Raw genomic sequence first — 26,230 nt, forward strand, 5'->3', positions numbered from 1 at the left:
CATATAAGATGTGTGGCCTACATACACCATACATACACAAGAGTGTGGTGGTGGCAGGTTCATCCAGCAGGAAATGTCGGTGGGGAAGTCATTTCACAGTAAGAGCTGCTTCTTGACCAGATGATGCAGGCACACTGGTATGTGGGGACTAAGTGGCCCTGTTTATAGTCTCAGGTCACATCATTGTTCTTCTACCATGAGTTTAAATAATCCAGTGTACAAGAGACAAAACCAGAAGCCATCAAAAACCCAAAGGAACTAGTAGATAATTGTCAAGGTTGGGTGGAGGGCAGGAAAGATGGAGGGAAATGAGACTTTTCGAATAGCAAGAACATGCCTTGAAATGATATCACCTAGAGGTATTTATTTTCTACCACCAACGCATTAAGATGCTATTTATTATAAATAGCGCTGAGCACATTCAAGTGACTGATTTGTACCTTCAGTTTATAAAACGGAGTTGGAATAGTGAAACAAACAGGTTGGTGGGAGTTTAGAAACGTCTCCGGTGAACACTAAAATTTCAAATGGAGACTTTTAAGTTTCAAAACAACCTTTATTCTGTTTGAGGACCTAATACAATGCATTAAGCAACTTAAAACAATACATAGCTTCACTGAATCTATAACTTGAACAAAATGTCAAGGAGGCACACTCCCTCCCCTCCCGCCCCAGTTACCTTGTAAAGGCAAAATTACAACCAACCATGACATCCTCCCTCTCGTCAAAAGACCAACTTTAGTTTATCAATGTCATATAAACAGATTTGTAAAAACATTGAACAGAGTGTAGCTTTAAAAAATACACACATATAAATGAGGGCTTTTTTGTTTGTTTTGATTTTTTTTTTCTTCTTAAATAGCAGCATCCTGGGCAGCCAATGCTATCTCATGGCGACAAGCTCGGTATGAAGCAGGAGTCTTTCCGATGGAGCCAATTCTACCCTCTCCCTACCCCCAGTACTAGTTATTTTATATAATTATAGATTGTTGTAAGAAAGAGAAGAATTTGGCATTTTGGAACGTTGTCCCATGGGAGGCATTGTGCTTCTCTTAACTGCCCCTTTCTTAAATGACCCTAAATTCGAACAGACAACAAAACCCACTTTCCAACTGACTTGGATACCATGCATTGCGAAAGCACAGTTGGGAAAACCTGCAAGAACTTTCTCCCAATAAAGAACATCAGTAGGACTTCCCAAACAAGTTATAGTTCATAATCAGATATATGACAAAGCGATTGGTTCCCCACAATGACAGCTCACAGAAACACACTCTGACTTGACAACATTGAGAACAGGGATCCATCAGGTAAGCAAGTCATCCAGGCCGCTCCCTGAAAGGGAAGAGCTTCTAAAAACAGGAGAGTATCAAATGACGGACTTCTCACTTCACTTGTGGACAAATTTTACCTTTAGAAGACAAAACAAAGCAACAGCAAAGAAATACACGAACACACACACACGCACATACGCATATACAAGACCTGTACTGGACATCTGCTTGTTATGTACTTGAACTTGACTGTGGATCTGCGTGGCTGAAAGGTGTACTGGAAACAGTCCATGCACATTATACATATATACATATATCCAGGGCTGTGAAGTTGTCAAATGTTGAAAATATGCTTGCTGCCTTATCCCATGGCTATGATCACTCTGGTGTAGAACACAAGGTCCCAACCCTCCCACTTCTATAGTCTAGCTCAGCAGCTTAGTGTCTGGCTGTCTCTAGAATGGGACAGTTGGTGAGAAAACCTGAGTGGGCATGCTCACATCCCAGCTATGCCGTATCTATCTGCATTCATGAGCCACTCGGTGTTACTAGAAGATGGCTTGGATGGAATCCACAGAACCTTAATGGTCAAACCTCCCCAAGGACAGAGTTGGTGAGCATGCTAACCTGTCACCAAAAAGGCATTCAGCAGGACAGGTGTGCTATAACTCAATGACTCCTGCCTTCTGACACATGAAAGCTCTATTGTACTCACATCGGTGAGATGAGAAATTCAGGCAACTGCCTAAGTTGCAAGTCATCTTGCAGAGAGTGTTGAAGGAAAAAAAAAAAAAAACCCACTTAACAGATCTTGTCACGAAGCAATCTCAGATCCTTTTTAAAAATTAAAGTTCTTTGTATCTGATAGCATACATGATGTGCTACAAAAAGAAAAGGGAAAGAGAGAAAGAGAGCAGAGAGCAGAAGCCAACCACAGAGCTTACAAACAAGTTATTAACTCTTCAGTTGTATGTGGTGTGGCAGAATGCTACCGCTGGAGGTTGCAAAGCCCAGAGTCAACCGGGGGAATCAATTTCCTGGCAGTCAGGAGGTGGTCGGGTCAAGTTTGTGGGCTGACAGTCTGGCTGACTGACTTTTGCTCTTGAGAATGAGCAGTGGCTTCATAGGAAGAAAAGTAATACATTCTACAGACCATTAACCCAGCCACTGGGCTGCAAATTCCAAGATCGAAACAAGAGCAATATTACAAGACCCCCCAAATAAGGGAAGAGCTATAAAGCTGTGGGTGTGTCTGATATTGAGAAAGAGAAACTGAGGATGGCTCGTGAATCTACCTGGGCTGCGACAGGGACTACCAGCAACCTCTACCTGTCACAGCACATGGCAATTCCCCATGAACTCGCCAGCTTTGACATATGTACACTAGGGTAGGAAACTCGAACTTTTGTCCTAAATTACAGATGTCACCAACTACTCCCTTTGCACACCGTGATGTATGCAGCATGCACAATCACAGTAATGAGAAGACCTGTCAGAACTGTTAAATGTTTGCACTTAACAATCTCCACAAAGCACAGTGACCACCCACTTGGGTCTACTTGCCTTCCATTCTAAACTGAACTCTGAACAGAGAGCTGGGAAAAAATATCAAGCACCCAACTAGATACTGTTTTTTCAGACCATGCTTTAGCCAAAATGAATGGTGACTGGCTGACTGCTGTGACTAGTCCAATGCTACAAAGAAAAAAGAACACATTTTCTAAATGCAGGGATCCAACCTTGAGACCAGTGTGTTACAACAACGAAAGAGGGCACATTCCAGGAACCCCAGAACAAACTCAGCACTTCATGACAACGGAGATGCTGGCCAGCTGTGCTGGGATGGAGTTATAACAGTAGGTCTGGAGTTGCTGTTAATTGCTAATGACTACCAAACTCAGATGGGGAAAGACAGGAGACAAACAGCCTGGCTCCCCCCCTTCCCTGGGATCCCTAGAAAGTGCACACCACCTTACTTCCCCCCCCTCCCCTTACCCCGCCTGTTACAACCCATGACCGCCTCCCCCTCCCTCCAGATTCAAGAAGTTCACAATTCATTAGGAAACAAACATTGCCAGGTACCGTATTTCAAGAGTCTTAACACTGTTGGACTCAGCAATACTTTGTCATATCATATATCATTTTCTTTTTCTTTTTTTATTGAATAAAGCAGCTTTGAAGCTTATCAGGGCCCTGCCCAACATTTAGTCCAAAAAAAAAAAAAAATCTGTTATGAACTTTTTAACCTTGGGCTAACAGCCAAGTACTCTGTACAAGAAAAACTGTAAAATATTTCATAGTTTTAATTCTTAAGCCATTCTCCTTTCTGGCATCCTGTACACTTCTTTAAAAAAAAAAAGTAAAAATAACAAAAACAAATATTAACAAAAATCAGGGACAATATTTTCAAGCAACAAAAACTGGGGTAAGGGAAGCTTATTCCGAAGGTGTATTTGAAACGGGTAACAACATAAAAAAAATTAAGAATTGCATAGCGCTGCACGTTTATAGCCTTCAGCAAAACAAAACAGAAGCTATTTGGTATTGATACAAATCCATCTATTTGATAGTTAGTCACCCAATATTATGTACATATTTTATATACTGAATGTCACTGTAAGTCCCCTTCTGCACACTCTTTTTTCTGTTGGTGGGCTGTTGGTTGCTGATTTGATAAGTTTAAACAAAAACGTTTTCTGGTGTTCTGTTTTTCCTCCGAACAGACCGCATCAATGTTCTCTCCAAGTGTCCTGTGTGAGCAGACGCGGCTCTCTGACACGTATCATTCGCTCTTTTAGAAAGGAAATAATCCACAGTGTGGTGTGTCTGGGTTCACCACACCCAGCGACACCCAGGCTACACCAGGCTGGACCAAGCGGCCCCAGGCGCAGGCTCTTCGGCCCTGTCTACCTTCTGGTCTCCAAAGTCCCAACTTGTAGCTGGTAAAGCTTCAGAAAAGCGTTAACAAGCACCATGGTTAAAGGCCTCTTTGTCCCTGCACGGAGAGATTTTTGCATTTCTTTTTCTCTGTGTGTTGGTTGTGTGTTGTGGCTTTAAATTAAAAAAAAAGAAAGAAAGAAAGAAAGAAAGAGGATAAGGTTAGAAACGTCTGGTCATCCAACAGTCCGAGGCTGCGTGTCTTCCCCGACTTCTTTTTGTCCAAGAAAGCTCTAGTCCCATGTGCAGACAGCCGGCTTCGTTTCTGCAGCTCAGTTCACAGGTCGGGCTGGAGAGGAGCCCTTTGCTTCTCAGAGGCCTTGGGTGGCTTGAAGGTGAGGAACTGGATCCGAGGGCAGCGCTTCATCGCCTCTGTTGTGCATATACTGGGTATGCTAGTGTGACATTGAGGGAGTCATTGTGCTGCACGAGGGAGGTGTGTTGATAATGTAGCACCAGCTCCTTCAGGGAGCTGTACAGGTTGTAGGGCTCGGCAAAGCCATAGCCAGTGGCAGTCTTGTTAATGACGCAATGCTTGACTTCGCCGTCTACCCTGGAAAGGGGAAGGGAACAAAAAAGTCTTTTTCAGTGGGTCTCAGATGATCTGGAATGCTGCAGGGTATTTTTTTAACAAAGCCAACCTCATGGAGGGGCACAGCGAATGGGTCTGTTTCCCTCCTGGGGAACCAAAGCCCCAAAGCCAGAGTAAACTATGAGTGCCCTTTGCAACATACACCAGGACTAACCATTTGAGCCTGCTTCATTGGACTTTAAATGGTTTAACACAAGGAGAGGCATAACATGTATGTATGGAGTAGGGTTCCTATGAGAAATGTTTGCTATATGTGGGGCTGGATGTGCCATGTAGTAAGCACGTGACAAATGACAGTTTCCAACCTCTCTGGTGCTGTTATTAATGTGTCGGTGAGACCACATGGTAGCTTCCCTCCCTCCAGTTCTAATCAACAGGTCTCTTAGGCTTTCCTTGAGACGTCATCAAGACTATCTTGGTGTGTATTCTGCATTCTGCTATCCTCTCATCCTAACTCAAAAGCTCTCCCTCTCTCTTTCTTAAAGAGATAGTTCAAAAATGAAGCGGTGATGGGTTGTAGAAGGTTCTTTTGGTGTCCGTGCATACAAGAGGACAGTTATTTTTCTGTCCCTAATATGCTCATGACTCCAAACCTTCCTTGCATTGTCCTTTCAGTTGACTCGGGGTCTCCATGTTGAAGGCTATGCTGGCCTCAACCACTCACCATCCTCTTGCCTACGCCTCTGAGGGCTAGGATTACAGGCGCCATGCTTGGCTTCCGAGTTTACTTTTCAAAGTACTCCTCCAAAGTATTAAGATGTAAAAAGAAACGAGACTACAAGATAGACATGTGCCCACCTCGGGGTGTATGTCTGATGACCGAAATGGAGTCTTCACTCTTGTTTTGGTCGTCCCTGAAGGAGTGCTTGCTTTATCTAGTTCAGGTGATGCTCTCACAAAACAGACTATGCATTCTAGCTATACTGACTTGTAGAGGGGTCGGGACAGTGGGCAGGTACAGCCATTTCTGTTTATAATTAAGACAAGAAAGAAAGAAAGAAAGAAAGAAAGAGAGAGAGAGAGAGAGANAGAGAGAGAGAGAGAGAGAAAGAAAGAAAGAAAGAAAGAAAGAAAGAAAGAAAGAAAGAAAGAAAGAAAGAAAGAAAGAAAGAAGACCTAAAGACATCTAGGAATTAATTCACTTGTCCCAGCTGTCCTACTAAATGGCAGCAGGTGTGTCTCTCTCTGTTAGATGTTCTTAACAGATTCATCTGCCTGGACTAACCATACTTCTTCAAGGTTAGAACATTTTTTTTTTTTTCAAATTCCCATCGCGGAGGAATAAACAACCGAAACACAATGAGTGAGTTGCCCTGGGCTACTTACACTACGGAGCAGGCGTAACAGCCCTGCTTACTGCTCTCCCGGACAAGGAAAGTGCCGTCTCGCTTCCCTCGCAATAGGTTCTCGGCTTTGTTTCGGTTGCTGCTCCCGACATTCCATGTCTTCTCGTCGTGGTGGGGCAAATCCTCATCATCTTCTACCAGTGAGTATTGACTACATGGGCAGAAGGGAAGGTTTGTGACTCAAGAGTGTGGGAACCCAACCTGCCCCCAGGTCTCCTTCCCAGCAAGTCGGATAAGGTGACTCAGCCTTTCTCTCTTTTTGTTTGGCCTTCTCACCAACCCCCCAGGGTGAATGGCTAGCAGAAAGTTATTACTAGCTCCACCTGGAGTTCAGTAACCTGGGCAGAGGGCAGGGACGGTATTAAGAAGACTGCCAGTTTGAAAATAATTCAAACTAAACATATACTTAACCCTCAAAATACACTAAATGTAATTGTTGGTTTTCTCTCATTGTTCCAAAAATATGTGGGGATTTTTTTTCTGATGTTCGGGGACATCATTACAGACACACAGGGTCAATTTACAGAACTGTGGGTTAAAATACAAACAAAACCCCAAAAAACCCAGCCCTCCTGGACTCAACTCTCCCTGGGTGAAGCTCTGGACCTTGCCACTACCTTTATACGTTTTTTGGCTTGAGATTTGTCCCAAAGTCACTGAAAATCTGTTGACAAAACTCCCGGCTGCCCAATCCCCCTCACCCCCCAAAAAAGCCTCCTCAGTAGCTACTCACTCTTCGGTATTTTCATTCCCCAGCCACTCGTTCAGCTTCTTCTGCCGCACACCTTTCTGCGTCAGCCACCTGAAAGAGTTGTGCAAACAAAGGACATTGAGAATCCCTCCTTGAATTTAGCCACTGCCAAGTCTTCAGGTTCTACCTCCGACACTTACATCAAGTATTGGTCTCTTGTCTTTCTCAACTGGATGAGGTCCGGCTTAATACTGTTCATGCGTTTGTCGATCTCTCGATACTCAGCTGCCTGCTTCTTCAAGTCTTCTTCTAACCTCCTCCTACTGTCAATGATCTCACTGATTCGTGACTTCAGCTTATCATGGTTATGCATAATCCTGCAGGCAGGAGAAGCAGGTCAGTAAGTACCTACGTACACCACACAAAGGTCCCCAGAGTAAAGGGAGCTTTGTTTATTTCATTCGAAAGTTGCTCAAATTACAGGAAGGGAGATCTTCACTGCGACCCGTCTTAAACAATTTTTGCCACTTTCTGTCACAAGGATAATGGGAGCCTCTCGAGGTTCATCTACCTTTGAATTTCTTTCTCGTTGCCTTCGCGTTTAAACTTCTCTATGTATTCTTTGCTGTACCGCTCCTGGGTTTGGCATTGTTCTTCAAATATTTTTATGGTTTCATTAAATGCTTCAATAGCTGTTCTTTTCATTTGGATTTCCTGCAACACAAGTTTCATCAGGCAATGTCATCGCTTTCAGAGAACGACTTCTTTACCATAAGAGACAAGCTAGCTAGCAATGCAACGCAAATGAGCTGCCAGTCAGCAGTCATCCATGGGTACCAGCAGCCCTCTTGGCCACTAACAGGCCAGATGCTTAAGTCCCTTATTGAAGTGATGTAATGGCCACACAGAGCCTGAGCAATTTTCTCATCGACTCCAAATCACCTCTAAATGGCTTGAGCATGAGACAACATCAGTGCTACATAAACAGCTGTATGGTATGGCTTAGACGACAGGAGTAAGGGGGCGGGGAGAGGCCTACACTGTGTATCTTCAGGATACAGGAGCAGGAGATAGGCAAGGCCGGTGTATGTAAGCAGGGCTGGGCATGAATTCACAAACTCTCGTCAAATGATCAAGAAATAGATGTTCCTGATGGAGAATTTTCTGTCTACTCTCACTTTTTAAAATTATGTTTTCTTTTTTTTTTTTTTTTGAGATTATAACATAATTACATTATTTCCTCCTTCCCTTTCAACCATCTCATATAACACTCCTTGTTCCTTCAAATTCGTGTTGCGAGAATGAACGAGTGCGTGCGTGCATGTGTGCGTGTGTTCAAGCCATTTTATTTTATGACACCCATGCTGCTTTCTCTGATAATCAACACGGCCACTTCTCCTCACAGCAGGAGGGATGGGTCTGAACTTTCCATTCTAGAGCTTGGACAAACTGACATTAGCAGTTATTATCAATGTCTAGCCTAGGCAGAAGTAACCAGTCCGAAATTAACGTTCCATCAACTGAAAGCTCATAATAATAACACTGCCAGTTAGAAGCAAGCTTAATGTAGGACTTTATAAGCATGGGTTACGCTGAAAAGGGTTAGAGACACTTAATTCTTCCTTTGAATCTGAGTATAGCATGTGTTAGTCCGAAATATCTTAAACTCACCTGGGAGGTACGGGTGTACTCCTCATATAACCTATCATATTCCCGACTTTTTTCTTGAAATTGAGTATTATATTCATGTAATTTTTTCCCTACAGCCTCAATATTATCTTCTTTGACAACTTGATCCTGGAAGAATATACAAGCAGGGAAAAAAAAAGAATTCAGTTGATGAGCTACTTACTCAAATCACAATCCCTAATGGCATAGTCAATATGGTATCTGATTTAGCCATTATAAAATTCTGGTCAGGGTGTAAAGTTTGTCAAAACCCAATTTCAGCTCATTCCCTATGCTGGAGAGTCTCTGGCCCCCGTGTCAGCTCTGTGTGAATTACCTGCTGGTACTTGGACACTGGGTAGAGCAGCTTCACATCCAGCTTGGGGTTGTACTGAGCTAAAGACTCGTTCCGGTAGTGGTTGATTAACTCGACCACAGAGTTGAACGTTAATGGATCAGAGAAGCCGTATTTTCCATCGCGGTGAAAGATTTTGATTAATTTGTTATTTCCTCCTTTCCTGTAAATACAATACAAAGATAATGATTATTAACGTTTTCTGATGCAGAAGGAGGGCTCTCGGGATGGGGAGGAGAAGGCAGTAGGAGAAAGGGACACATCGAAGATGTTTGAAAAACATCCTATGATGAACCCCATCACTTTATATGCTAATTTAAGGAGGAAAAAATAGGCAATCTAATGAAGAAATGTTTTAGTGACAACTGAGACGTCGCAATCACAGCTGACTTCCGGGCTCACCTTAGTGTGAGAGTGTAATCGCCGTGCATTTTAGTAGATGCGTCTCGTACCAAAAAGGTCCCATCAGCAGTGTCTCGGAGTTTTTCATTCACTTCTTCCCTAAAATGAACACAGTATAAGACCATACTTACTTTTCAACTTTGAATAACCACACACTTACAAAGACACACACACACACACACACACACACACACACACACACACAGCTTCCCTTCTCCTGCTCTGGAGATTGATTTACCACTGGGATACAGCCTTAGTCTTAACAGACACTATTCTTTAGGATACTGAGCAGAAAATCCAAAGGTTCCTTGTCTTTACATTCTGCGGTCCTTGTAGATTTTACATGTTGGTATTGTACATTTTCAAAGAACACTAATAATTCCTTCTTTGCTTATACAAAAGTGCTACAGATTCACCCCACAGAAAATAAGTACACTACACATTACATACACTTACATATACACACCCATTTTCACTATTGGTGACTATAATACAAAAGTTGTTGGATATACATACACACACACATACACACATACACCAGTTACTTTCAAATCAGCACAGAAAATCAGGATTCACATAAAAAAAAAAAAAAAAAAAGAAAGAAAAGGTCCTAGCAGCTCCCTCACTAACCACTCTAAGAGCTAAAGGAGCAACCCCTTTATTCCCGAAGCCCTGCCCATTAGAGAGAAAGCAGGCAGTGCCCTGTTACCCCGACCTTCTCTGGCACCTCTGGCAACAGGGAAGCTTCCTGGGTATTCAATGTCCTGTGTCACCCAGCACCCACAGTGCTCCAGTGCTCGGTGACTTTTCTTGTCATCTTTGGAAGGGACCCAACTATGCTTCATGCTTATGTTGGATGACATCCTAAAAACGGCACTGAGCAAGCCGGTGCTTTCTGCTCTTACTCGAAACCTCCCTGCAGCTGGTGAGAATGAGCAGCTCCGTGGCCTTACCTTGAGATATCTCCCCAGTACCATTCAGCATCCTGCAAGGACATATTGTTGTTCATGCTGTTGTTGGCTACAGTAGTGGGCTTGGGTGGTTTGGGGGGCAGTGCTGCAGGCAAAAGAGGAGACCAAAAAAAAAAAAAAAAGTTGTAATCCGAACTCCCAAGTGTACATTTAAAATTAGACTTGCATCTTTTCATTATAAAAACAAACAAACAGTAAGGGGTAGGGGGGCGAGTGGTATAATTCTATTTTAGTTAAAATATATAAAAATTCAATTCTATTTTCAGTTAAAAGGCAATTGAATTTACTAAAAATATTTATAATGGAGGGGGGAGGGGTGGGAATGGATACCAGGAATTCATCATTTCAGGTACCACGGAAGACACTTGTCTTTGAAGGAAATCTCAGAATATGACTTAAAACGAAAACTAGAAAGGAAAAAGTAGTAGTGCATGACAGGGGTGGGGGTGCAGAGATGACAGACAGACAGACAGACAGACAGACAGACCGACAGACCAACCTAGAGGTTAGGAAATAAATAGGGCTGGCTGTGGGAGAAAATTTCATAGCAAGTCCAGAGTCGACATTCTCTACTTCTAGATTTTAGCTGCACTAAAGTTGTGCACCCTGGCAGCTCCGTCTAAAGTAAGAAACCAGGAACATCTGAGAAGCAGAAATAACAGGAGCTGGGCTTTCATTCTTCTTCCTTAATTACGAAAGGCAAATTTGGTTGCTGTGCCCTGCCTGAGCACAGTAGTCACATTTAAAGCAGCCCTCATTTACAGCAACCATGTTTTAAGTACTGGGTTTTTCTATGTTGATACTTCAGGCACAGCTCTGCCAAAGCCACTTTAAGAACCTCATCTGTGACCTAAATCTCCTTAGTCTCCATGTTACTCTTCTGCTGGGGGACGCTAGGCTCTCCATGTTACTTTTCTGCTGGGGGACGCTGGGCTTTAGATGCCAGGTCCGGTTAAAAACCCTATCCCCTTCTTCAGTGTCAAATCAGCACCCACAGGGTGGCAAGAAGCCCCTCGGCGTCTCTGAGTTCCCTCGTGGTAGGAAGGGCTGACCCCAGAGGGAACAACCAATGAGCCTAAGATTTTTAGCTAAATCCCAAACCATTAACTTTGAAAGCACTGTAACTGCTTTAATTTATGCCCCGGGAAGATTCCAGGTGTCTAGTAAGACTATTTTACAAAGGTGAGGAAAGACAACTTCTTTTCCCATTGTAGTATCTCAGCATGAGAGAGAGAGCGAGAAAGTCCCCACATCTGATTTACGAGAGAGTCGCGGGTCATCAGAAACCAGTTTGAGTCACTGCTACATCTCACATGCTTTCTGAAGCACCCGGTGTCATCAAAGTACCACAGAGCCCAGAGCCAGCAGAGAAAAGCCTCACAAAGGACACGTCCTCTTAATGAAAGGAACAAAATACAACAGTATAGCCCAACTTGCCAAGGATCACAATTAACAAAAGACAGCAGCGGACAGAAAAAGCAGAAACTAGTTCCCATCCATTCAGCAAGAACCAGCGTTTATCGACCACAGCCTGGGCTGCTTGCTGCTACAGGCAGGCAAAGAGTCTATTTAATTTTAAAGTTCTAATCAAACTAATTTTAAACCGTGAAACACATCAGTAAAAATAGCAACCTCAAGAGGATCTGTTACAGCAGCTTTCAAAAAGAAAAAAAAAAAATTAAAGCCACAGAATTATCTAGCTCTCTCCGTTAATACTGCAGTATTACCTGGTGGATCCATTTCTATATAAAACATCAAGTCTGTGCCACAGTTTATATCTGTCTTGGCACACTCTAAGTCCAGGTCTTCCATAGTCCAAACCGTGGTGTACATTTGTGCGAGAGTTTCCTTGGCTTTGCTCGGTTATAAGAAAAGAGTCCGGCTTTCTTTGTAATGGTGTCTTGGAATTCATTTTAAAACCTATACGGGGCCGCACTGTAACCTATTACATCACACGCCCCAGCCAATCAAGTCAGAAAAATGTCACCAGACCACTCCTGCTTCGTCAGTTCTCCTGGATGCCAGCTTCACACGGCCCCAGCCTCTCTCTGAGAACCTACATGTCACGCCGCTCTGCTCCGCTCCGCTCTGGCATCTACGTGCTCATCATTTAAGGTGTTTAATTTGCCTGCTCTCTTCCAGCCCTGTGCTCTCTAAGTCACTCTTTATTACTCTGCAGCATGGTACATTCCACTGTTGGCAGATTGACAACAGCTGATAAACTGCAGCTTCCAGCTCCGTCCCCTTCGTGCATCTGGGTTTAGAGATAGCCTGGCTATTCCTTGGTATAAAAAAATCTTACAAAAGCATCAAAATAATATCCCTAAGGTCTCTATTACAGCCCTTAGGTATCACACATATATTAGAAGCAGAAAAGATCCGAGCACTCTGGATATTTAAATCCAGTCTTCCACAATTCACTGAGAGCTTAGATTTTAAACATTGCCATAGACGCACCACATTAGAGAGAGAGAGAGAGAGAGAGGCTTAAAGACAGTACTTAGGCAAAATGCCTCTACCAGATATCCCAAGGTCAAAACAAGACTTTATAGAATAATCATGAAAATTCAGCACAGGAATGAAGTTGTCTATTATTTTGTAGAAATGATAAGCATATGCTCAATAGTGGTGAGTTTCAATGTTACTGCCTAACGACACTGGGCAAGAGGATGCTTCTGAAAAAAAAAAAAAAAAGAGGCCGTATATCAGAACGCAGAGTACAGGTGATCTCTGCCAAGTGTCTCACTCAGGAACCCATCTCACTGCTAGCTGCTTTAAGGAAGGTGATGTAATCTCTCTTTCTCTCTCTGTGCCCCCCCCCTTCTCTCTTTAGCTCAGAGTCCTACTGAGGGATTGGGGGGGGGGGGGCAGTCGGACAAATATTCCTTCTTAGTAGTGTTCAATATAAAGAAATCAATTTCCCTACAAATGTAATGATTCATTTTGGTTCTTTAAATCATTCTGCATGCAATTCTGTCACCACAACTGGAGCTTGATGTACGCTGCCCCTGGGAGCCAGAACCTCTTGACATTTACATTGATGATTGGGGTAATGCTGCAATGTAAATGTGGCTTCCTTTTAAAGAGTGGGCTTTGTGGCTGTGAATGTTGTGCACTAGGGAAGGATTTACAGAACACGGGGGTAGGGGTGGGGGGGCCCTTTACATTTCTATCCCATTTGGAATCGCACAGCATTAAAAGTGGAACAGGGCATCCCTTTCTCTGGATGCTGTCCACTGGCATCCCTTCTCTACCGCATTTCTGTATTATTGGAGACTCAACCTGTCCCTTCCACCTCATACTTCTCTATTTGCCCATAGATTAGAAACCCAAGTTTAAATAAGTCTAAACTCAACGTCAAATAAAAATGGTAGAGAAGTGTGTCCTTAGATAAGATTTAAAAAAAAAAAAAAAAAAAACACGTAGTTGAATAAAAACATTGAGTCTTCTCCCAAAAGTAAAGAGACAGGTCGTCTGGGCAGTACGGCCCAAGGGTTAGCCCACAGGGACTTATGTGCGGCACTCAGTAAAGTCAGCCTAGCTGTAGACTGCTGCTGCCCATGTGGCAAGGGAACCCAAAGAGCAGGTCTGGGAGACAGGTGATTTTCCATGGTCCCTGCAAGCCCTGGCTTGGCCCCAACTTCCTGCCCAGTACTTTCTAAACTCCAAACCTAAACCCCATCTCTTCTCCGCAGTGTCCCCCCCTGGAGGACAGAAGGGAGTGTCTCCCCCTAATCGCCCATCTGCTCTCCCCAGGCAGCACTCACCCAGGCGCACACACTCCCAGCGCTCACACACACACACACACACACACACACACACACACCCGCTCGCCCAGCCAAACTAGAGAGGACAGCTTGCAGATAAAGAGCCCGGTGCAGAGAAGTGCATAAATGAAAAAAAAAAAAAAAAAAGACTTACTTTGCAGGTTATGCATTTCAACGGTTTCGCTTTGAACTGCCAGTATCCCACCGAGAAAAAAAAAAATCCAAAGAAGCTGTTCTTCTACCAAGTGGTCCCAGCCCCCGAGGTTCTCCCGCCCGCCCGCCCGCCCGCCCGGTACCGGCAGTAAAGAACCTAGCTGGAGGAGAGCGCGCAAGGCGGGGGCGCGCGACTCTCAAGCCCGGCTGCCGGCTCCCCAGGGCTAGGCTGCAGCGGGTCCCTCCGCCCCGCGCCCCGCCCCGGCAGCAAGTCCCCGGCTCCGCGAACAGAGCCCCCTGGGTCGTGCTACTGCACCGGGGAAGAAAGGAGCCCCGGCGGGCGCTCGCACGTCTCGCTCAGATAAAGATCGCGGCTTCATGATTAACTCAGGCAGGTTCAAATATTTGCTGAGCTAGGGATTTGGGGAGGGGGAGGGGCACCCAAGTCAAAGTCAAAGTTGTCATCGGGCTGACAAGTGGCCGAGGCAAGACTAACTTGCTCATTTTCGTCCGGGAAATGAGAAGGGCATTGTAAGGGGGTGCTGAAAATAGTCCTCCCTGGTGGCCATGGTGCTTGTAACGCGCTGGCAGCCCCCGCTCCGGGGGCTCAAGTGGGCCGCAGTGAAGCAGCACAGGAAGTAATCCACCTAGTTCATCAAAAAATAGAATCAAAGCCGCGTTTGTGAAGGCCTGAACCTCTCAGAACAGCTCAGGACAGGGTGCCTCTCTCTCGTGTCCTCCTCCTCCTCCCACGCACTGGCACAGTCAGCCCCGCAGGTGTAACAGGAAAGCCCTTCACATAGGGCCTCATACTCATACGCAGGCTAGCAGCCCCGGAAGGGCATCCTTCAAGCAAGCCCAGATCTTTAAGGGGTCAACTTCAGCTCACCTTCAAATGGCCCTAGGACTTTCTAATCGGAGTATCTAAGAGGTGTGTCTGCACTGGGTTAACTGGTGTGTCTGCACTGGGTTAAATGCTGGCTGGGCGCGACAAAGGGACAGAGAAGGACGTGCTTTCCCTTCTCGGGGATTCTAGTCTGTAATTTGAGAAAGTTGCAGCTAACTGGGTTTAGGATTGCTGGATGGACAGAAATCGAGTCTTTTCCTAGGAAACGTCCCCATGGCATCTGCCCCGAAGCCCCCAGTTCTTTTGAACCATTAACGGAAAAAAAAATCACAAAGCCCCCCAAAACTTTGGGTCCTAAATTCCATTCTCAGCCCACTGCCCCTTGTCTTGGCTTTCCTTGGTTATGGAAAGTCGAAACTAACAAGCTGAATTTACTTTCTTTTTAGGCCACTCTGAAGAAAAGCCAAAAACCAAAAAGCAAAAACAAACCCTCACACCTATAACAAAACTCTGGCTTTCTTGTTTTCCTCTTTTGGCTTAAGAAAAATAAAGGTCCTTCTTATTTTCATGCATTGCCCTGATCTCAAAAGAGTTTCTCTGGAAAAAAACATCAGACATTGGCTTCTTCCGAATACCTGTCTGTAGGATGATTAAACTGTAAATCTGACAGTCTATTTTGTCTCAGAACAAAAGTATCCACCGTTAAAAAGTATATACCAGAAAAGACCCCAAATAGCCATGGACAGGTTGTTTCAAACAAATTCCTCACTATATGTACAATCCCCTACCCCGGAGGGTCTATTAGGAACATTAACTCCAAGTGTGAGCAGAATCTTTCTGCTATTAGTTTAAGGAGGGCGCCCTCTGCTGGCAGAACGGAGTAAAATCATGCCTGCTTAAGAGACAACTTCCAGTTTCACCTCCTCAGTATCCAAAAAGCCCCACAAATTAATAACACATAATTATAAATAGCTTATAAATATACGTAATTCACTACTAAACCAAAGTCACAGGTGTCACAATCACCTAGGAATTTATTTCCACTTGGCTAATAAGCCCCTTTAAGAAAACTTGTGCTTTCTTGGCATCCTATCTATTTGGGGCTGCTGAGACCCATGGCACATGCATAAGCGAAGGCTCACTTCACCTTCTGGATGCTTCAGGCCAGTGAGAACCCCTTTCCTCAGGGTTTTGTACAACTCACTTCAGAGGCAAAGGCAGGCCAGGGCTCGACTTGCCAGTAGATTTCAGCTAGCCAGGAAACTCTCATGGTTATTAACATGTGTTTCCAAGTTCTGTGACATGCTTTCTGCTCTGAACAAGACCTCTTTGGGGCATCACCCGAGACCTGGAAAGCTTGCTTCTCAGAGACTCACGTGCACCACTGTCAATGAACAAAAGCCAGGGAAAACAGGCAGCAGGAGGGAAAAAGGAATTATCCAAAGTTACCCAGGGTAAAAGGAATATGTTTCTTCACAATTCCAATGTAAGACATCTTAGAAAGTAGGGCCCTCCAGCATGGGGCTAATCCATGACTCCATATCCATGCGAGCTCAATGAACCCACATTAAGGAAAAACACCCTTTCCAGTTAATAAACAAACCCAGGTTTACATACCAAAAAAAAAAAAATAATAATAATAATAATCCAGGCACAGGCTACAGGCTTTCTGCAAAGGCACACCCACGCCCACTGTCTAGCAGACAGAGGAACTCCCCCTCCCACCCCAACCCCCATCCTGTGATGTCTGTCCCTTCAGAGTCAGAGAAAGCTGAACCCTGAAAACAAAAGTAAAAACATGGCCTAGCACGTGCCCAGGGCGGCGCTCATGTGGCACTAGGGGATCTCGAGTAAAACTTTTCTAGTTTTCATGAGATGGAATCAGGCTCTCCCCTGTTCACCTCCACCTTTTTCAAAGGTGGGTCTGCATCTTTTTCAAAGCCTTCAAAGATCTTACCTTAGAGACAACTCTCTCATGTCAGGCCATATTTTAAACCCAATGGGAGAAAAAACAAATGAGAGAGAAGTGAAACTCTTAAAGTTATTTCTCCCGTCTTCGTGTTTGCTTACATCTACAGCTGAGAATGCAGCCCAGGGCGTTTCAAACAAGATGCATGGATTCTGTTCTTTGCGAGGGATGTTTTGCAAAGCACCAACAGTTAAAAAATCAACCTTGACAGGTGTGTGTGGGGGGTCACTTCTTTCCTCCTCCTGGCTTACGGGTGCAATATTAGCCTCCAATTATGCTACATTAATATTTCTGAATATAGGCCCATTGGACTTGCAAATTTATATGCCCCAATATAGGGGAATGCCAGGGCCAAAAGAATGGGAATGGGTGGGTAGGGAAGTGGGGGGCGCTATGGGGGACTTTTGGGATAACATTGGAAATGTAATTGAGGAAAATATGTAATAAAAATATTAAAAATTAAAAAAAAATATTTCTGAATATATCCATGAAATCCAAAACACGGGTGGTATTCAGAGGTACCCTGTGTTCACAGTGATCTCTACTGTGGTTGCCCTGTAGGGATCAGCTTAGCTCCCTGCTCCCCGCGCCCCTCCCTGCCCCCGGCCCCATCTGAGGAGCCTAAGGAATTCCAGAAAACCTGCTGTTGAGCTTCAGATATAATGAAGACTTCTCAACCAGAGGGGATGGAGGGCAAGCTGATAGAGCTCTGAAAGCATACTGTCCCCATCACCTGTCCACATCTGTGTTTCCTTCCATAAGTCAAGGAATCTTTACCTCAAAGGGCTGCTGGGTGCAGGAAATCAGTTGGCTTCTGAGATTTCACTGCAATCTGAACAGCTTATCAGTGTATGTGTACATGTGGAGAATTAGGAGGCTGCTAATTCCAGACACTAATTGGAATGAATCAAGGTGAGAAATAGCCTTTGTCTTTGCTTCTTAGAAATGTAGCTGAACCAACTAAATTTACAGTAAAAAAGCAAACAACCAACAACCAACAACCACAGGGCGGTTAAAGATAAGGGAACAGGGGTTGAGGAACACACACAGGGAATGGGCCATGCTAACAACCTGCAGAGAAAGCGCACCGGGACTGGCTGGGACACAGATAGAATGGATGGCACTGGGAACACTGTGTACGGTTGTACATTCTGTACACTGTGCAAGGGCACACTGGCAAGGTGACAGAGGGAGTGGCATTGACACCTAGGCCACTCCACCCACCAAGACACACAGCTTGTTAAATCCTAACCACCGAGGGAGAGAGGCTCAACTCTCCTTCCACTATAGACACCTCACGGAGATTTGTCCCCCAAACTACCCACATAGGACTGGGACCCTTTGCTGCATATGGCCCTAGGATCTTCCCTCTCTCCTTGTTAGCTCAATACTTTCTGAGAACTTCAGAAGGCCTTTTCACTAGACACTGAAAACAGGCCCATGATTTGTAATGGATCCAGCAATGTAGGCAGAGATGATCTGCAGATGGGACAGGCTGAACTCAAAGGTAGCTTCGGGGCAGATCCAGGTGTGGCCTACACTGGTCGGGCAGCATAAAGCGAACCTCTCAGCTCTGTCTCCTCATCGTCCCAGTGATGCCTTATTAACACTGTCACTTAAAAAGTGGCCTTGTGTCAATGCCTGGTGGACCAGCTTGGAGAAAACACATTAAGAAATGGCGACATACAAATGTCCTAGAAAGTGTACACACCCTAGAGAGCATAGCCTGCTACAACCAGATTCGCTATCTGCCTGCAAATCAAAAGGCTATTTCCCTTTTCTACAGTTAAAACTGGATCTGCTTTTCAAGGCCCCTTTCGGGGCATACTCTTTATGAACGTCTCCACTCATCTGATCACCCTAAAAAGTCACCAACAGCACTTCTAAAGCTCTTTCTCTTGGGAGAAGTACACTCCCGGCTAGTATTTAGACACTGTGTCTTAACAGGCCTTATTTAAGTTGGTATTGTGCCTCAGACGTCAGCCTTATCATTCCAAGTACTACCTGGTAACAGCCCAGAGAAGATGCCAATCTGCCCTGCAACAAATACTTCCTTGTAGTCCCCACTTAAGGATCCTTCAACGACTCCTTTCTGTTCAGAGAAGCAGTTTCTATTAAATAACTGGTTTATGAGCATTCATTTGAGATGTGCTGGAGGTGAGCTTCCAAAGCCCTCTGGGACTCTTTCGTGCTGGGCTGGCGACGAGGGCCTCTGGGAATGCACTGCATTCCCACTGGGGTCACGCACACCCAAACCCTTGCCTGGGGGTGCCCTACCAATCACAGCACTGGAGCTATCCTAGAGCCCAAAGGTGACTCAGGATGGAGGCACCTTCTTTTACCCTCTTGTAGGTGGAGAGTGAAATGTTTGCACAGGTGAGAGACACTGGAGCATCCATTTGGTCCCACGGGGCCTATACAGTGCTCATTGTGGCTGAGAAAAAGCGCAGGAAGTGAAAATGGCTCGCATAGGGCTTAAGAATTACTTGGATCTAATTCTTTTTCTCTTCTCTCTTTTGAAGAAGCCGCACAAGGACTGGGACAATCCAGTCCGTTCAAATCTGTCATTCCTTGGCCGAGCTGACGGAACTAATCCTCCTTTGAAATTAGTGTACAAGCGTCTATGCAGGGCACTGTAGCCCTCTTCTGTGTATCAGCCGCAGTATGAAAATGGATACTGATGATACATGCTCACTCTTATAAGTCAGCCTTACAAAAGATATTTAATCCATTTGTATTAAACTACAGTGGTGAACTCCCCCCTCCCCAGACAAATAAGCCCTTAGTAATCAATTCATTTGTGAAAGTCCTGTCTGGCTTTGGGCTTCCATGTATATTCCCCAATGAGGCCAGAGAGTGCCATTAAGAAGACCATGATGACCAGATTCCCCCAACCCCACTCCCCACCATCCCAAGCCCTTCAGGGCACACAAAGCTCAGCTGTGCCTCCTCTCCGACAAACAGCCAAAGACAAGCAGGAGGAAGTGAACATTTGCAGCTCAGCCCTTTGGCTTAGGGCCTGAATATTCTTGGTGCCCCTCTTCCTTCCTAGCCTGTGTGGTTAGTCTCAGGGTAGGTAATCTCTATAGCTCACAGCCACATCCATGCCTCCACACTCTTTCTTCCCCGTTAAGGTCAAAAGCAGCTCCCAAGAATAACCCAGCGCTCCTGAATCCATTCTCTAGTAAACTCAGGATCATATGGGGTGATGCCCTTGGCCTCAAATCCCAAGCTAGGCTGAGGTTCCATGATGCACTCTGTCTATAGCTCTGGGCACCCCTGTTAAATGCTGTCTGCTGTGGTTTGGGACTTTTGAAATATACCATTCATCCATCATCTCTAGGCACCATATTTTGAGCCGGTCCACAGAACCTCTTTCCAGGTCCTGTATCCTGGGTGCTCATCCATATGTTTTGAGCCCAAGCCCTGGCCTCTCTCAAGCTGTCTCATCCAGATGCAAAGAACCACAGCTGGCCTTGCAATGACAGACAGAAAAGCCATGGTAGGATGCTCTGACCCACTGGCTGCTCACACAGTGGTGCTAATCTTTGTGAGTTACCCATCACAGATAGTAGAAGCAGGGTACTCCAGTGAAAAGCCTGGCACCGAGGAGGAGTACAAGCAGAACTTATCTCTTGGCCCTGCAACTATGCTCCCCTGCTAAGGGCTAACAAGCAATCTAAATGGCCAGCTCAGTAAGCTAACTGCTACTGGATCACAGGATGGTTGAACTCTCGAAATGAGAAGCCTGTTCCAGGTTCTTCCTGCTTCCTGAACTTCCTGAACTTAAATGGCTAGCTGAAGGCCCACCTGCTTTTAGAAAGGCATCTGGCTTGGTCTAAACAGCCCCAGCAGAACACTGCTTTCATACCGCCTGTGTTACTGAAAATGTTTATTTTGACAGACATTTCTTGGTATAGTCACTTCCAAAGCACACACTCCAAAATACTTTAAATTATATAGTAATTATAAATCCCCGTACTTTGTAAGATTTGGAAAAACAACAACAACAACAAAATGTCAACAGCTACAACGAACTCCATAAATTTATTCAGCAGCCTGAAGCCTAAGTGGTGGAAGGCCCAGGGAGCTCTCTCTATTCTTATCTAAGACAAAAAGATGGAGACAGGAAGGAATCTTGAGGTCAAGGCTAACCTCTGCTACAAAATGAGCTCAAGGCCAGCCTGGACTACATGGTGAGACCTTGTATCAAGCTAGTAAATTAAATAAAAATTAAAAATAAAAAAGTAAAACCAAGATAGCTTAAAACCTGCAAAACCCGACATATGACATTTCACAAATACCACCACTGTTATTTTTCCATGAACCATAAATTAGCATATTACTATTGATTGCAGAGACCTGTATTAATTCTGAGGAGCTAGAAACCATCGATTTCAAGGTCCAAAAAAGCTGAGCTGGAAGTGAGTGTCAAATGTTGCAGAGCCTTACCTGGTGCTGGCTGTCTCTCATTCCATTCCGTTGAGATTAAAATCTCTATCGCTTTTATGAGGTGTTCAGTATTATCAGAGCTGCAACAAAGAGCGTTTTGTGAGAACCTTCATTTCTAAAAGTAATTCTCTTTTCATTCATCTACATCCTATTGATGTGTGTGAAGTAAGTCCCCAGAAAACGTGCATCTGTGAGCCATCAATTTAGGGCCACTCATCAGCTCTCACCCATACCGTCCAAACCTTCTTTTCATCCTTCACTTACCTGGCGGCTGGAAATCTGAAAAGCACGGGGCTGAAAATCTCAGAGAGGACTCTTGCATTCAAAAGGTTTTTGCTGGAGGCTTGAGAGAGCTTGAAGAAATGCTTGAGCAAATACTGAAGAGTAAGCCAACACTGATGAGGTATATTAGGCAACCTAATGAGCTTCTTCAACAGCTGGATGCAGTCTTCAGGGCTCTGTAGTTCTGCAGGTTCAAAACAAAACAGGAAACAGAGTAAGGCTAGGTGTAGGTGCCGGTGAGCCAACGCTTTGACCATTTCTTCTCTCTCCCTTAGCTACACGAGGAGGCCCACACAGGCATCTTCAGGAAAGGTACCTAGGACATTTGTCCTTCTTAGTAAGAAATGCATTGTGAGAAAGTAAAGTTCTCAGGTCAAATGAAATACAAGACAACTCTTTTTGTAAAAAAAAAAAACCACAGACTGTTCTGGGTGTGCTCTCAGAAGCCTGGCCTCCATCAGGCAGCACCAAGCATGATTGGCTACTTCCTCGGATCATCAGATAAGTAGCACAGGTTATACTTTGAAGGTCACGGACCACAATTTCCTGTCCCCAAAGCACTGAACAGAGCCTCGGCTCCTGATGCTGAGTCTTCCACCCTTGACACATTTTGTTCTGGGTGTTCAGGGAAGAGGGCAAAAATATGCCCCATCATGCACTCTAGTACTGGATCTCTGAATCAGGTGCTAGGACTTGGATGGCTGTGGCCTGCCTAGCTGCAATGGTCTTTGCAGAGAGTAATCAAAAAGTTAACAGTTAGCCAGTTTCACACTTGGGCAGGCTTCTGAGCAAACACAAATCTGGGTGTCTTCTATCAGATGCTGTGTGGTAAAGGAGATCTGGGGTGGCAGTTTAGTGTTTTCTCAACGCCTCCTACCTATACAGGGCCATGGCACCTCCTAGAGTGCAAAGCATACCTACATCCCAGTATCCATTCCGAGAGGTCTGAAAAGAGAGAACCAACCTTGGGCTAAAGACATCATCTCATTGTAAACAGCTACAGGAATGACGGGATTTGGTAAGTCCGCGAGATAGCGTTTGAAAGCATCTGCTAAGACGTGTACGTCGATCATCTCCAAGTCCACTGACGCGGCATCTGGGAGAGAAACAATGTAAGAAATAGTTGATGCACTCAGACTTTCCTGTTGGGCCAGTTTTCCAAGTGTGGGACTTAAACGAGACACAGGGAAGGGAGCGATGCAGAGCAGAAGCCGTGGCACACTGACCACTGTTTCTCAAAGGGTCATTCCTGAAGTTGGGACGGAACAGCTTTTCTTTGTGGAGTTCTGTCTCACAATCAGCCTTTAACTATCACGTTAGTCCCATATTTCTTGGGGCAACAACAACAACAAAAAATATGCCACTGTTACGGACCAGTTAAAACTCTGCACTGCTAAGGTGGCATCTTCTCCATGCCTGTATTAAAAATCAAAGGCCAGGCAGGCGGATTTCTGAGTTCGAGGCCAGCCTGGTCTACAAAGTGAGTGCCAGGACAGCCAGGGCTACACAGAGAAACCCTGTCTCGAAAAAAAAAAAAAAAAAAAAAAAAAAAAAAATCAAAGGCCCAGTTTTCCAGAAAGAACACGTTTTAGAGAGAGATCCTGTAAGGGGTGATTAGATTAAACAAGGTCATTAGAGTGGACCCTAAGACCGCTAACTGGCATCATTATAAAAAAAGACAAAGTCACAGACACAGGGACTACGGGAACAGAGGAAAGGCCTCAGAAAGACACACTGAGAGACGGTTGTTGGGGAGCCAAGAAAGGGAATCTCAAAGGAAGCGAACAAGGCCTAAACCTTCATCATCTTGGATTTCCAGCCTGTGAGGCTGTGTGAGAAATACATTTTATCCAGTTTTCTGGAGTGGTTCTGCCCTGGAAATAGCTCACCATACAATCAGTGTCTCCTCAAACCACAACAGGAAGAAGAGAAGTCCCAGGTTTTCCCAAATCTTTTTTTTTTAAAGATTTATTTATTTTATTTATAGGAGTACACTGTAGCTGTCTTCAGACACACATCAGAAGAGGGCATCAGATCCCATTACAGATGGTTGTGAGTCACCAGGTAGTTGCTGGGAATTGAACTCAGGACCTCTGGAAGAGCAGTTGGTGCTCTTAAACGCTGAGCCATCTCTCCAGCCCTGGTTTTCCCAAATCTTAACTGATGAATGCTGATGAATGCTGCATGAAATGTAACCCTAACAGAGTGATCAACCGATCATCTAGATACTACAGGCTTTTAGCAAACCAGTTCCAGATTACCTATTGAGCAATCGGAACAGGCTCAGAATGCCTCCCCGAATGCTGCTACTTTCTAATCTGTGAGCATCAAACTAGCTGGGAAGAAAGAGAAAAGGAGCAGCTTTCCCATCAGCTAGTAAGGAGGTCAAGCCATTCAGCCGAGGGTAACAGTAACCTAAAGTACTTTCCTGTACACGTGAGGTGTGCATAGTTCAGTCCTTGGGATGGGACAGGAAATGAGGGCCAATAGAAAGCAGGGGCACCGAGAGCAAGAAGGATCCAGGACATCCATAGAAGAGAGGCATTTGGTGATGGGACGTTATCTGGGGAACAGTGTGCTCAGACAGAGGACCTGACATTACTCATTCTCCTGCCTTCACTAAGGCACTGGGGGTTCTGCTGCCAAGGAGATATACAGAGTAAGATAATATAGAGATATAACCTAGTGTGTAGCTGGTTCAGGCAGGGTCTGGGAGATGAGAAATGCCAGAGTCACTTTAAGATGCTTCTACATAAGGCAAGGACAGTATTTAGGTTATCCTCGAACTAAAGATGATAGTGTAAAGCAGGCTCCTTAAACTTGCCCCATTCAATTAAAAACAAACAAATAATAAAAAAAAAAAAAAAAAAAAACCTTTGCCCATTCATGATCTCTTTGTACCCAAGAAATTTGTATATGGTCCCAAATAGTTAGGTACATAAAACAGGCATACAAAGCAAATACTTAATGAAATTATAAAGCAGTTTATTTTACCAGAATTGCTAGGAACACATATAACTTTTATCATTGATTAAAGGTGAAAGCTAATTTGCATATTAATTAGAGATTTCTTTGTTTATTCTTATGCGGTAGTAAAACTTAGCTGAGTATTTGATGCTTCAAGATACAGAGCATCTTCAGTGCTTTTGGAGGTAATCGATGTTGACTTAAAAACTGTCAACGCTGGGACGTCGGTTTGTATAAATCCATGACACAAAATGACGGAATTATACGTCAAGGGCCATTCCAAATATTTCTGGAAATTCTTTCCTAATGATTCCAACCCAAAATTTATTTAACTTAAAAAAAATGAAACTCAAAGAACAATTTTTACAATCAAACATCTTTATATAATTCAATTCAAAGACATATTAATATTTGTGTACGTGCATATATGTGTATGTGTGTGTCTGTATACAAACATCCTAAGATAGACATGTTGAGGATGAAAAATTCACGTCAAAGTCTTCCATAGTTCGATCACACTGTTTCTATGGAGCAGGAATCTCTGTGTAGATAATCCATAACATACAATAGTGTTGAATCTGAGCTTAGGTGCAAGTGGCCTGACAACATGGACCCGCATACACAGTGAGAAGCATAAATGTTGTATGTTCAGAACTAAGGCTAGCGAAAGTGAAGCGCGACGCGTGTGTCAATCTGGCCAAAAAATGTCTTAGAGTGTTACGTGTCTGACTTAAATCTTAGCTCAGAAACCTTTACTGTTGTCAACTTCTTTATGACCACTACATGAGGTTACCCATCCCTTTATGGGAAGTGACCTCCAAACGGAGAAGCTATGGGAATCTGGGGTAAGACTGAGGTACAGCACATCATTCCATTAAGCAAACCTTGTCCCACTAAGTAGCCATATGTCTGTGACTGCGACACCACAGCCTAGTATAAATGTACATAGGCCAGGTCAAGGAAAAACTGTAAAAGGTAAGACCTAAGAAGATAACTGAAATACCCTAGAGAGCTAACCAGACCACAGAGCACATGCTAACAAGGGTGCACAGACCATGCTGGGCTTTTGCATAAAGGGTCTAGCCTGAAACTGAGCAATTATTTGTGAAATGATGTATTGCCAAATAAGATTATATAAGCATCTGAAGTTTCTGGCTCCTCTAGACGTGGCCCTTGTATGCCTCATGTCTCGTCTCTCTGCCTTGAAAAGGGCTATCTCTAAACTGGCTTATCCTGAAAAATGTATGTGGCACAATTAGGAGACGTGTGTAGACTTCAAGGTGTTGCAGTCCCCTGTTCCTCTCTCAGGCATCATCCCCTTCGTGCTCCTTCCTGCGGGGGCTGATGAGCAATGCCTTCACTAGGACACCTGGCAAGCAGTTTGTATGTTTTATGTATCTCACATCACACTTAGGGAGCCTCAAGGACAGAGTGTGCCTCTCCCCTGCTCTTCCGGCCTTGCTCAGCAGCCAACCCAAGAGCTGTGGTAAATAGATGAGGTCTGGAGCCCTTGGGAGGTGCTCACTTCCAAGACCTTCTGAAGAATCTAGGAAACCC

At 44.5% G+C, this 26,230-nt stretch overlaps 1 protein-coding gene across 3 annotated transcripts in view; it reads right to left on the bottom strand.

Moving 5' to 3' along the window:
- Window positions 1–535: 535 nt before the first annotated feature.
- Window positions 536–26,230, bottom strand: part of Pik3r1 (phosphoinositide-3-kinase regulatory subunit 1) — an 86,506-nt gene continuing 60,811 nt past the window's right edge. The window contains exons 5-16 of one of the 3 annotated variants that reach the window (XM_021180331.2): window positions 22,671–22,802; window positions 21,689–21,890; window positions 21,425–21,504; window positions 10,219–10,321; window positions 9,266–9,364; window positions 8,846–9,026; window positions 8,512–8,637; window positions 7,412–7,554; window positions 7,041–7,217; window positions 6,883–6,951; window positions 6,130–6,300; window positions 536–4,764 (exon numbers count right to left, since the gene is read on the bottom strand). In XM_021180331.2, coding sequence (XP_021035990.1) covers window positions 4,575–4,764; window positions 6,130–6,300; window positions 6,883–6,951; window positions 7,041–7,217; window positions 7,412–7,554; window positions 8,512–8,637; window positions 8,846–9,026; window positions 9,266–9,364; window positions 10,219–10,321; window positions 21,425–21,504; window positions 21,689–21,890; window positions 22,671–22,802 — 1,673 coding nt within the window. In that variant the 3' untranslated portion in view covers window positions 536–4,574. Of the gene's footprint in view, window positions 4,765–6,129; window positions 6,301–6,882; window positions 6,952–7,040; window positions 7,218–7,411; window positions 7,555–8,511; window positions 8,638–8,845; window positions 9,027–9,265; window positions 9,365–10,218; window positions 10,322–11,963; window positions 12,898–14,157; window positions 14,268–21,424; window positions 21,505–21,688; window positions 21,891–22,670; window positions 22,803–26,230 lie in introns of those variants that run through there. The other 2 variants (XM_021180333.2, XM_029468621.1) reach the window with 2 other exon arrangements.

The sequence above is a fragment of the Mus caroli genome, chromosome 13, assembly GCF_900094665.2.
Source record: "Mus caroli chromosome 13, CAROLI_EIJ_v1.1, whole genome shotgun sequence".
In the NCBI taxonomy this organism is placed as follows: Eukaryota; Metazoa; Chordata; class Mammalia; order Rodentia; family Muridae; genus Mus; species Mus caroli.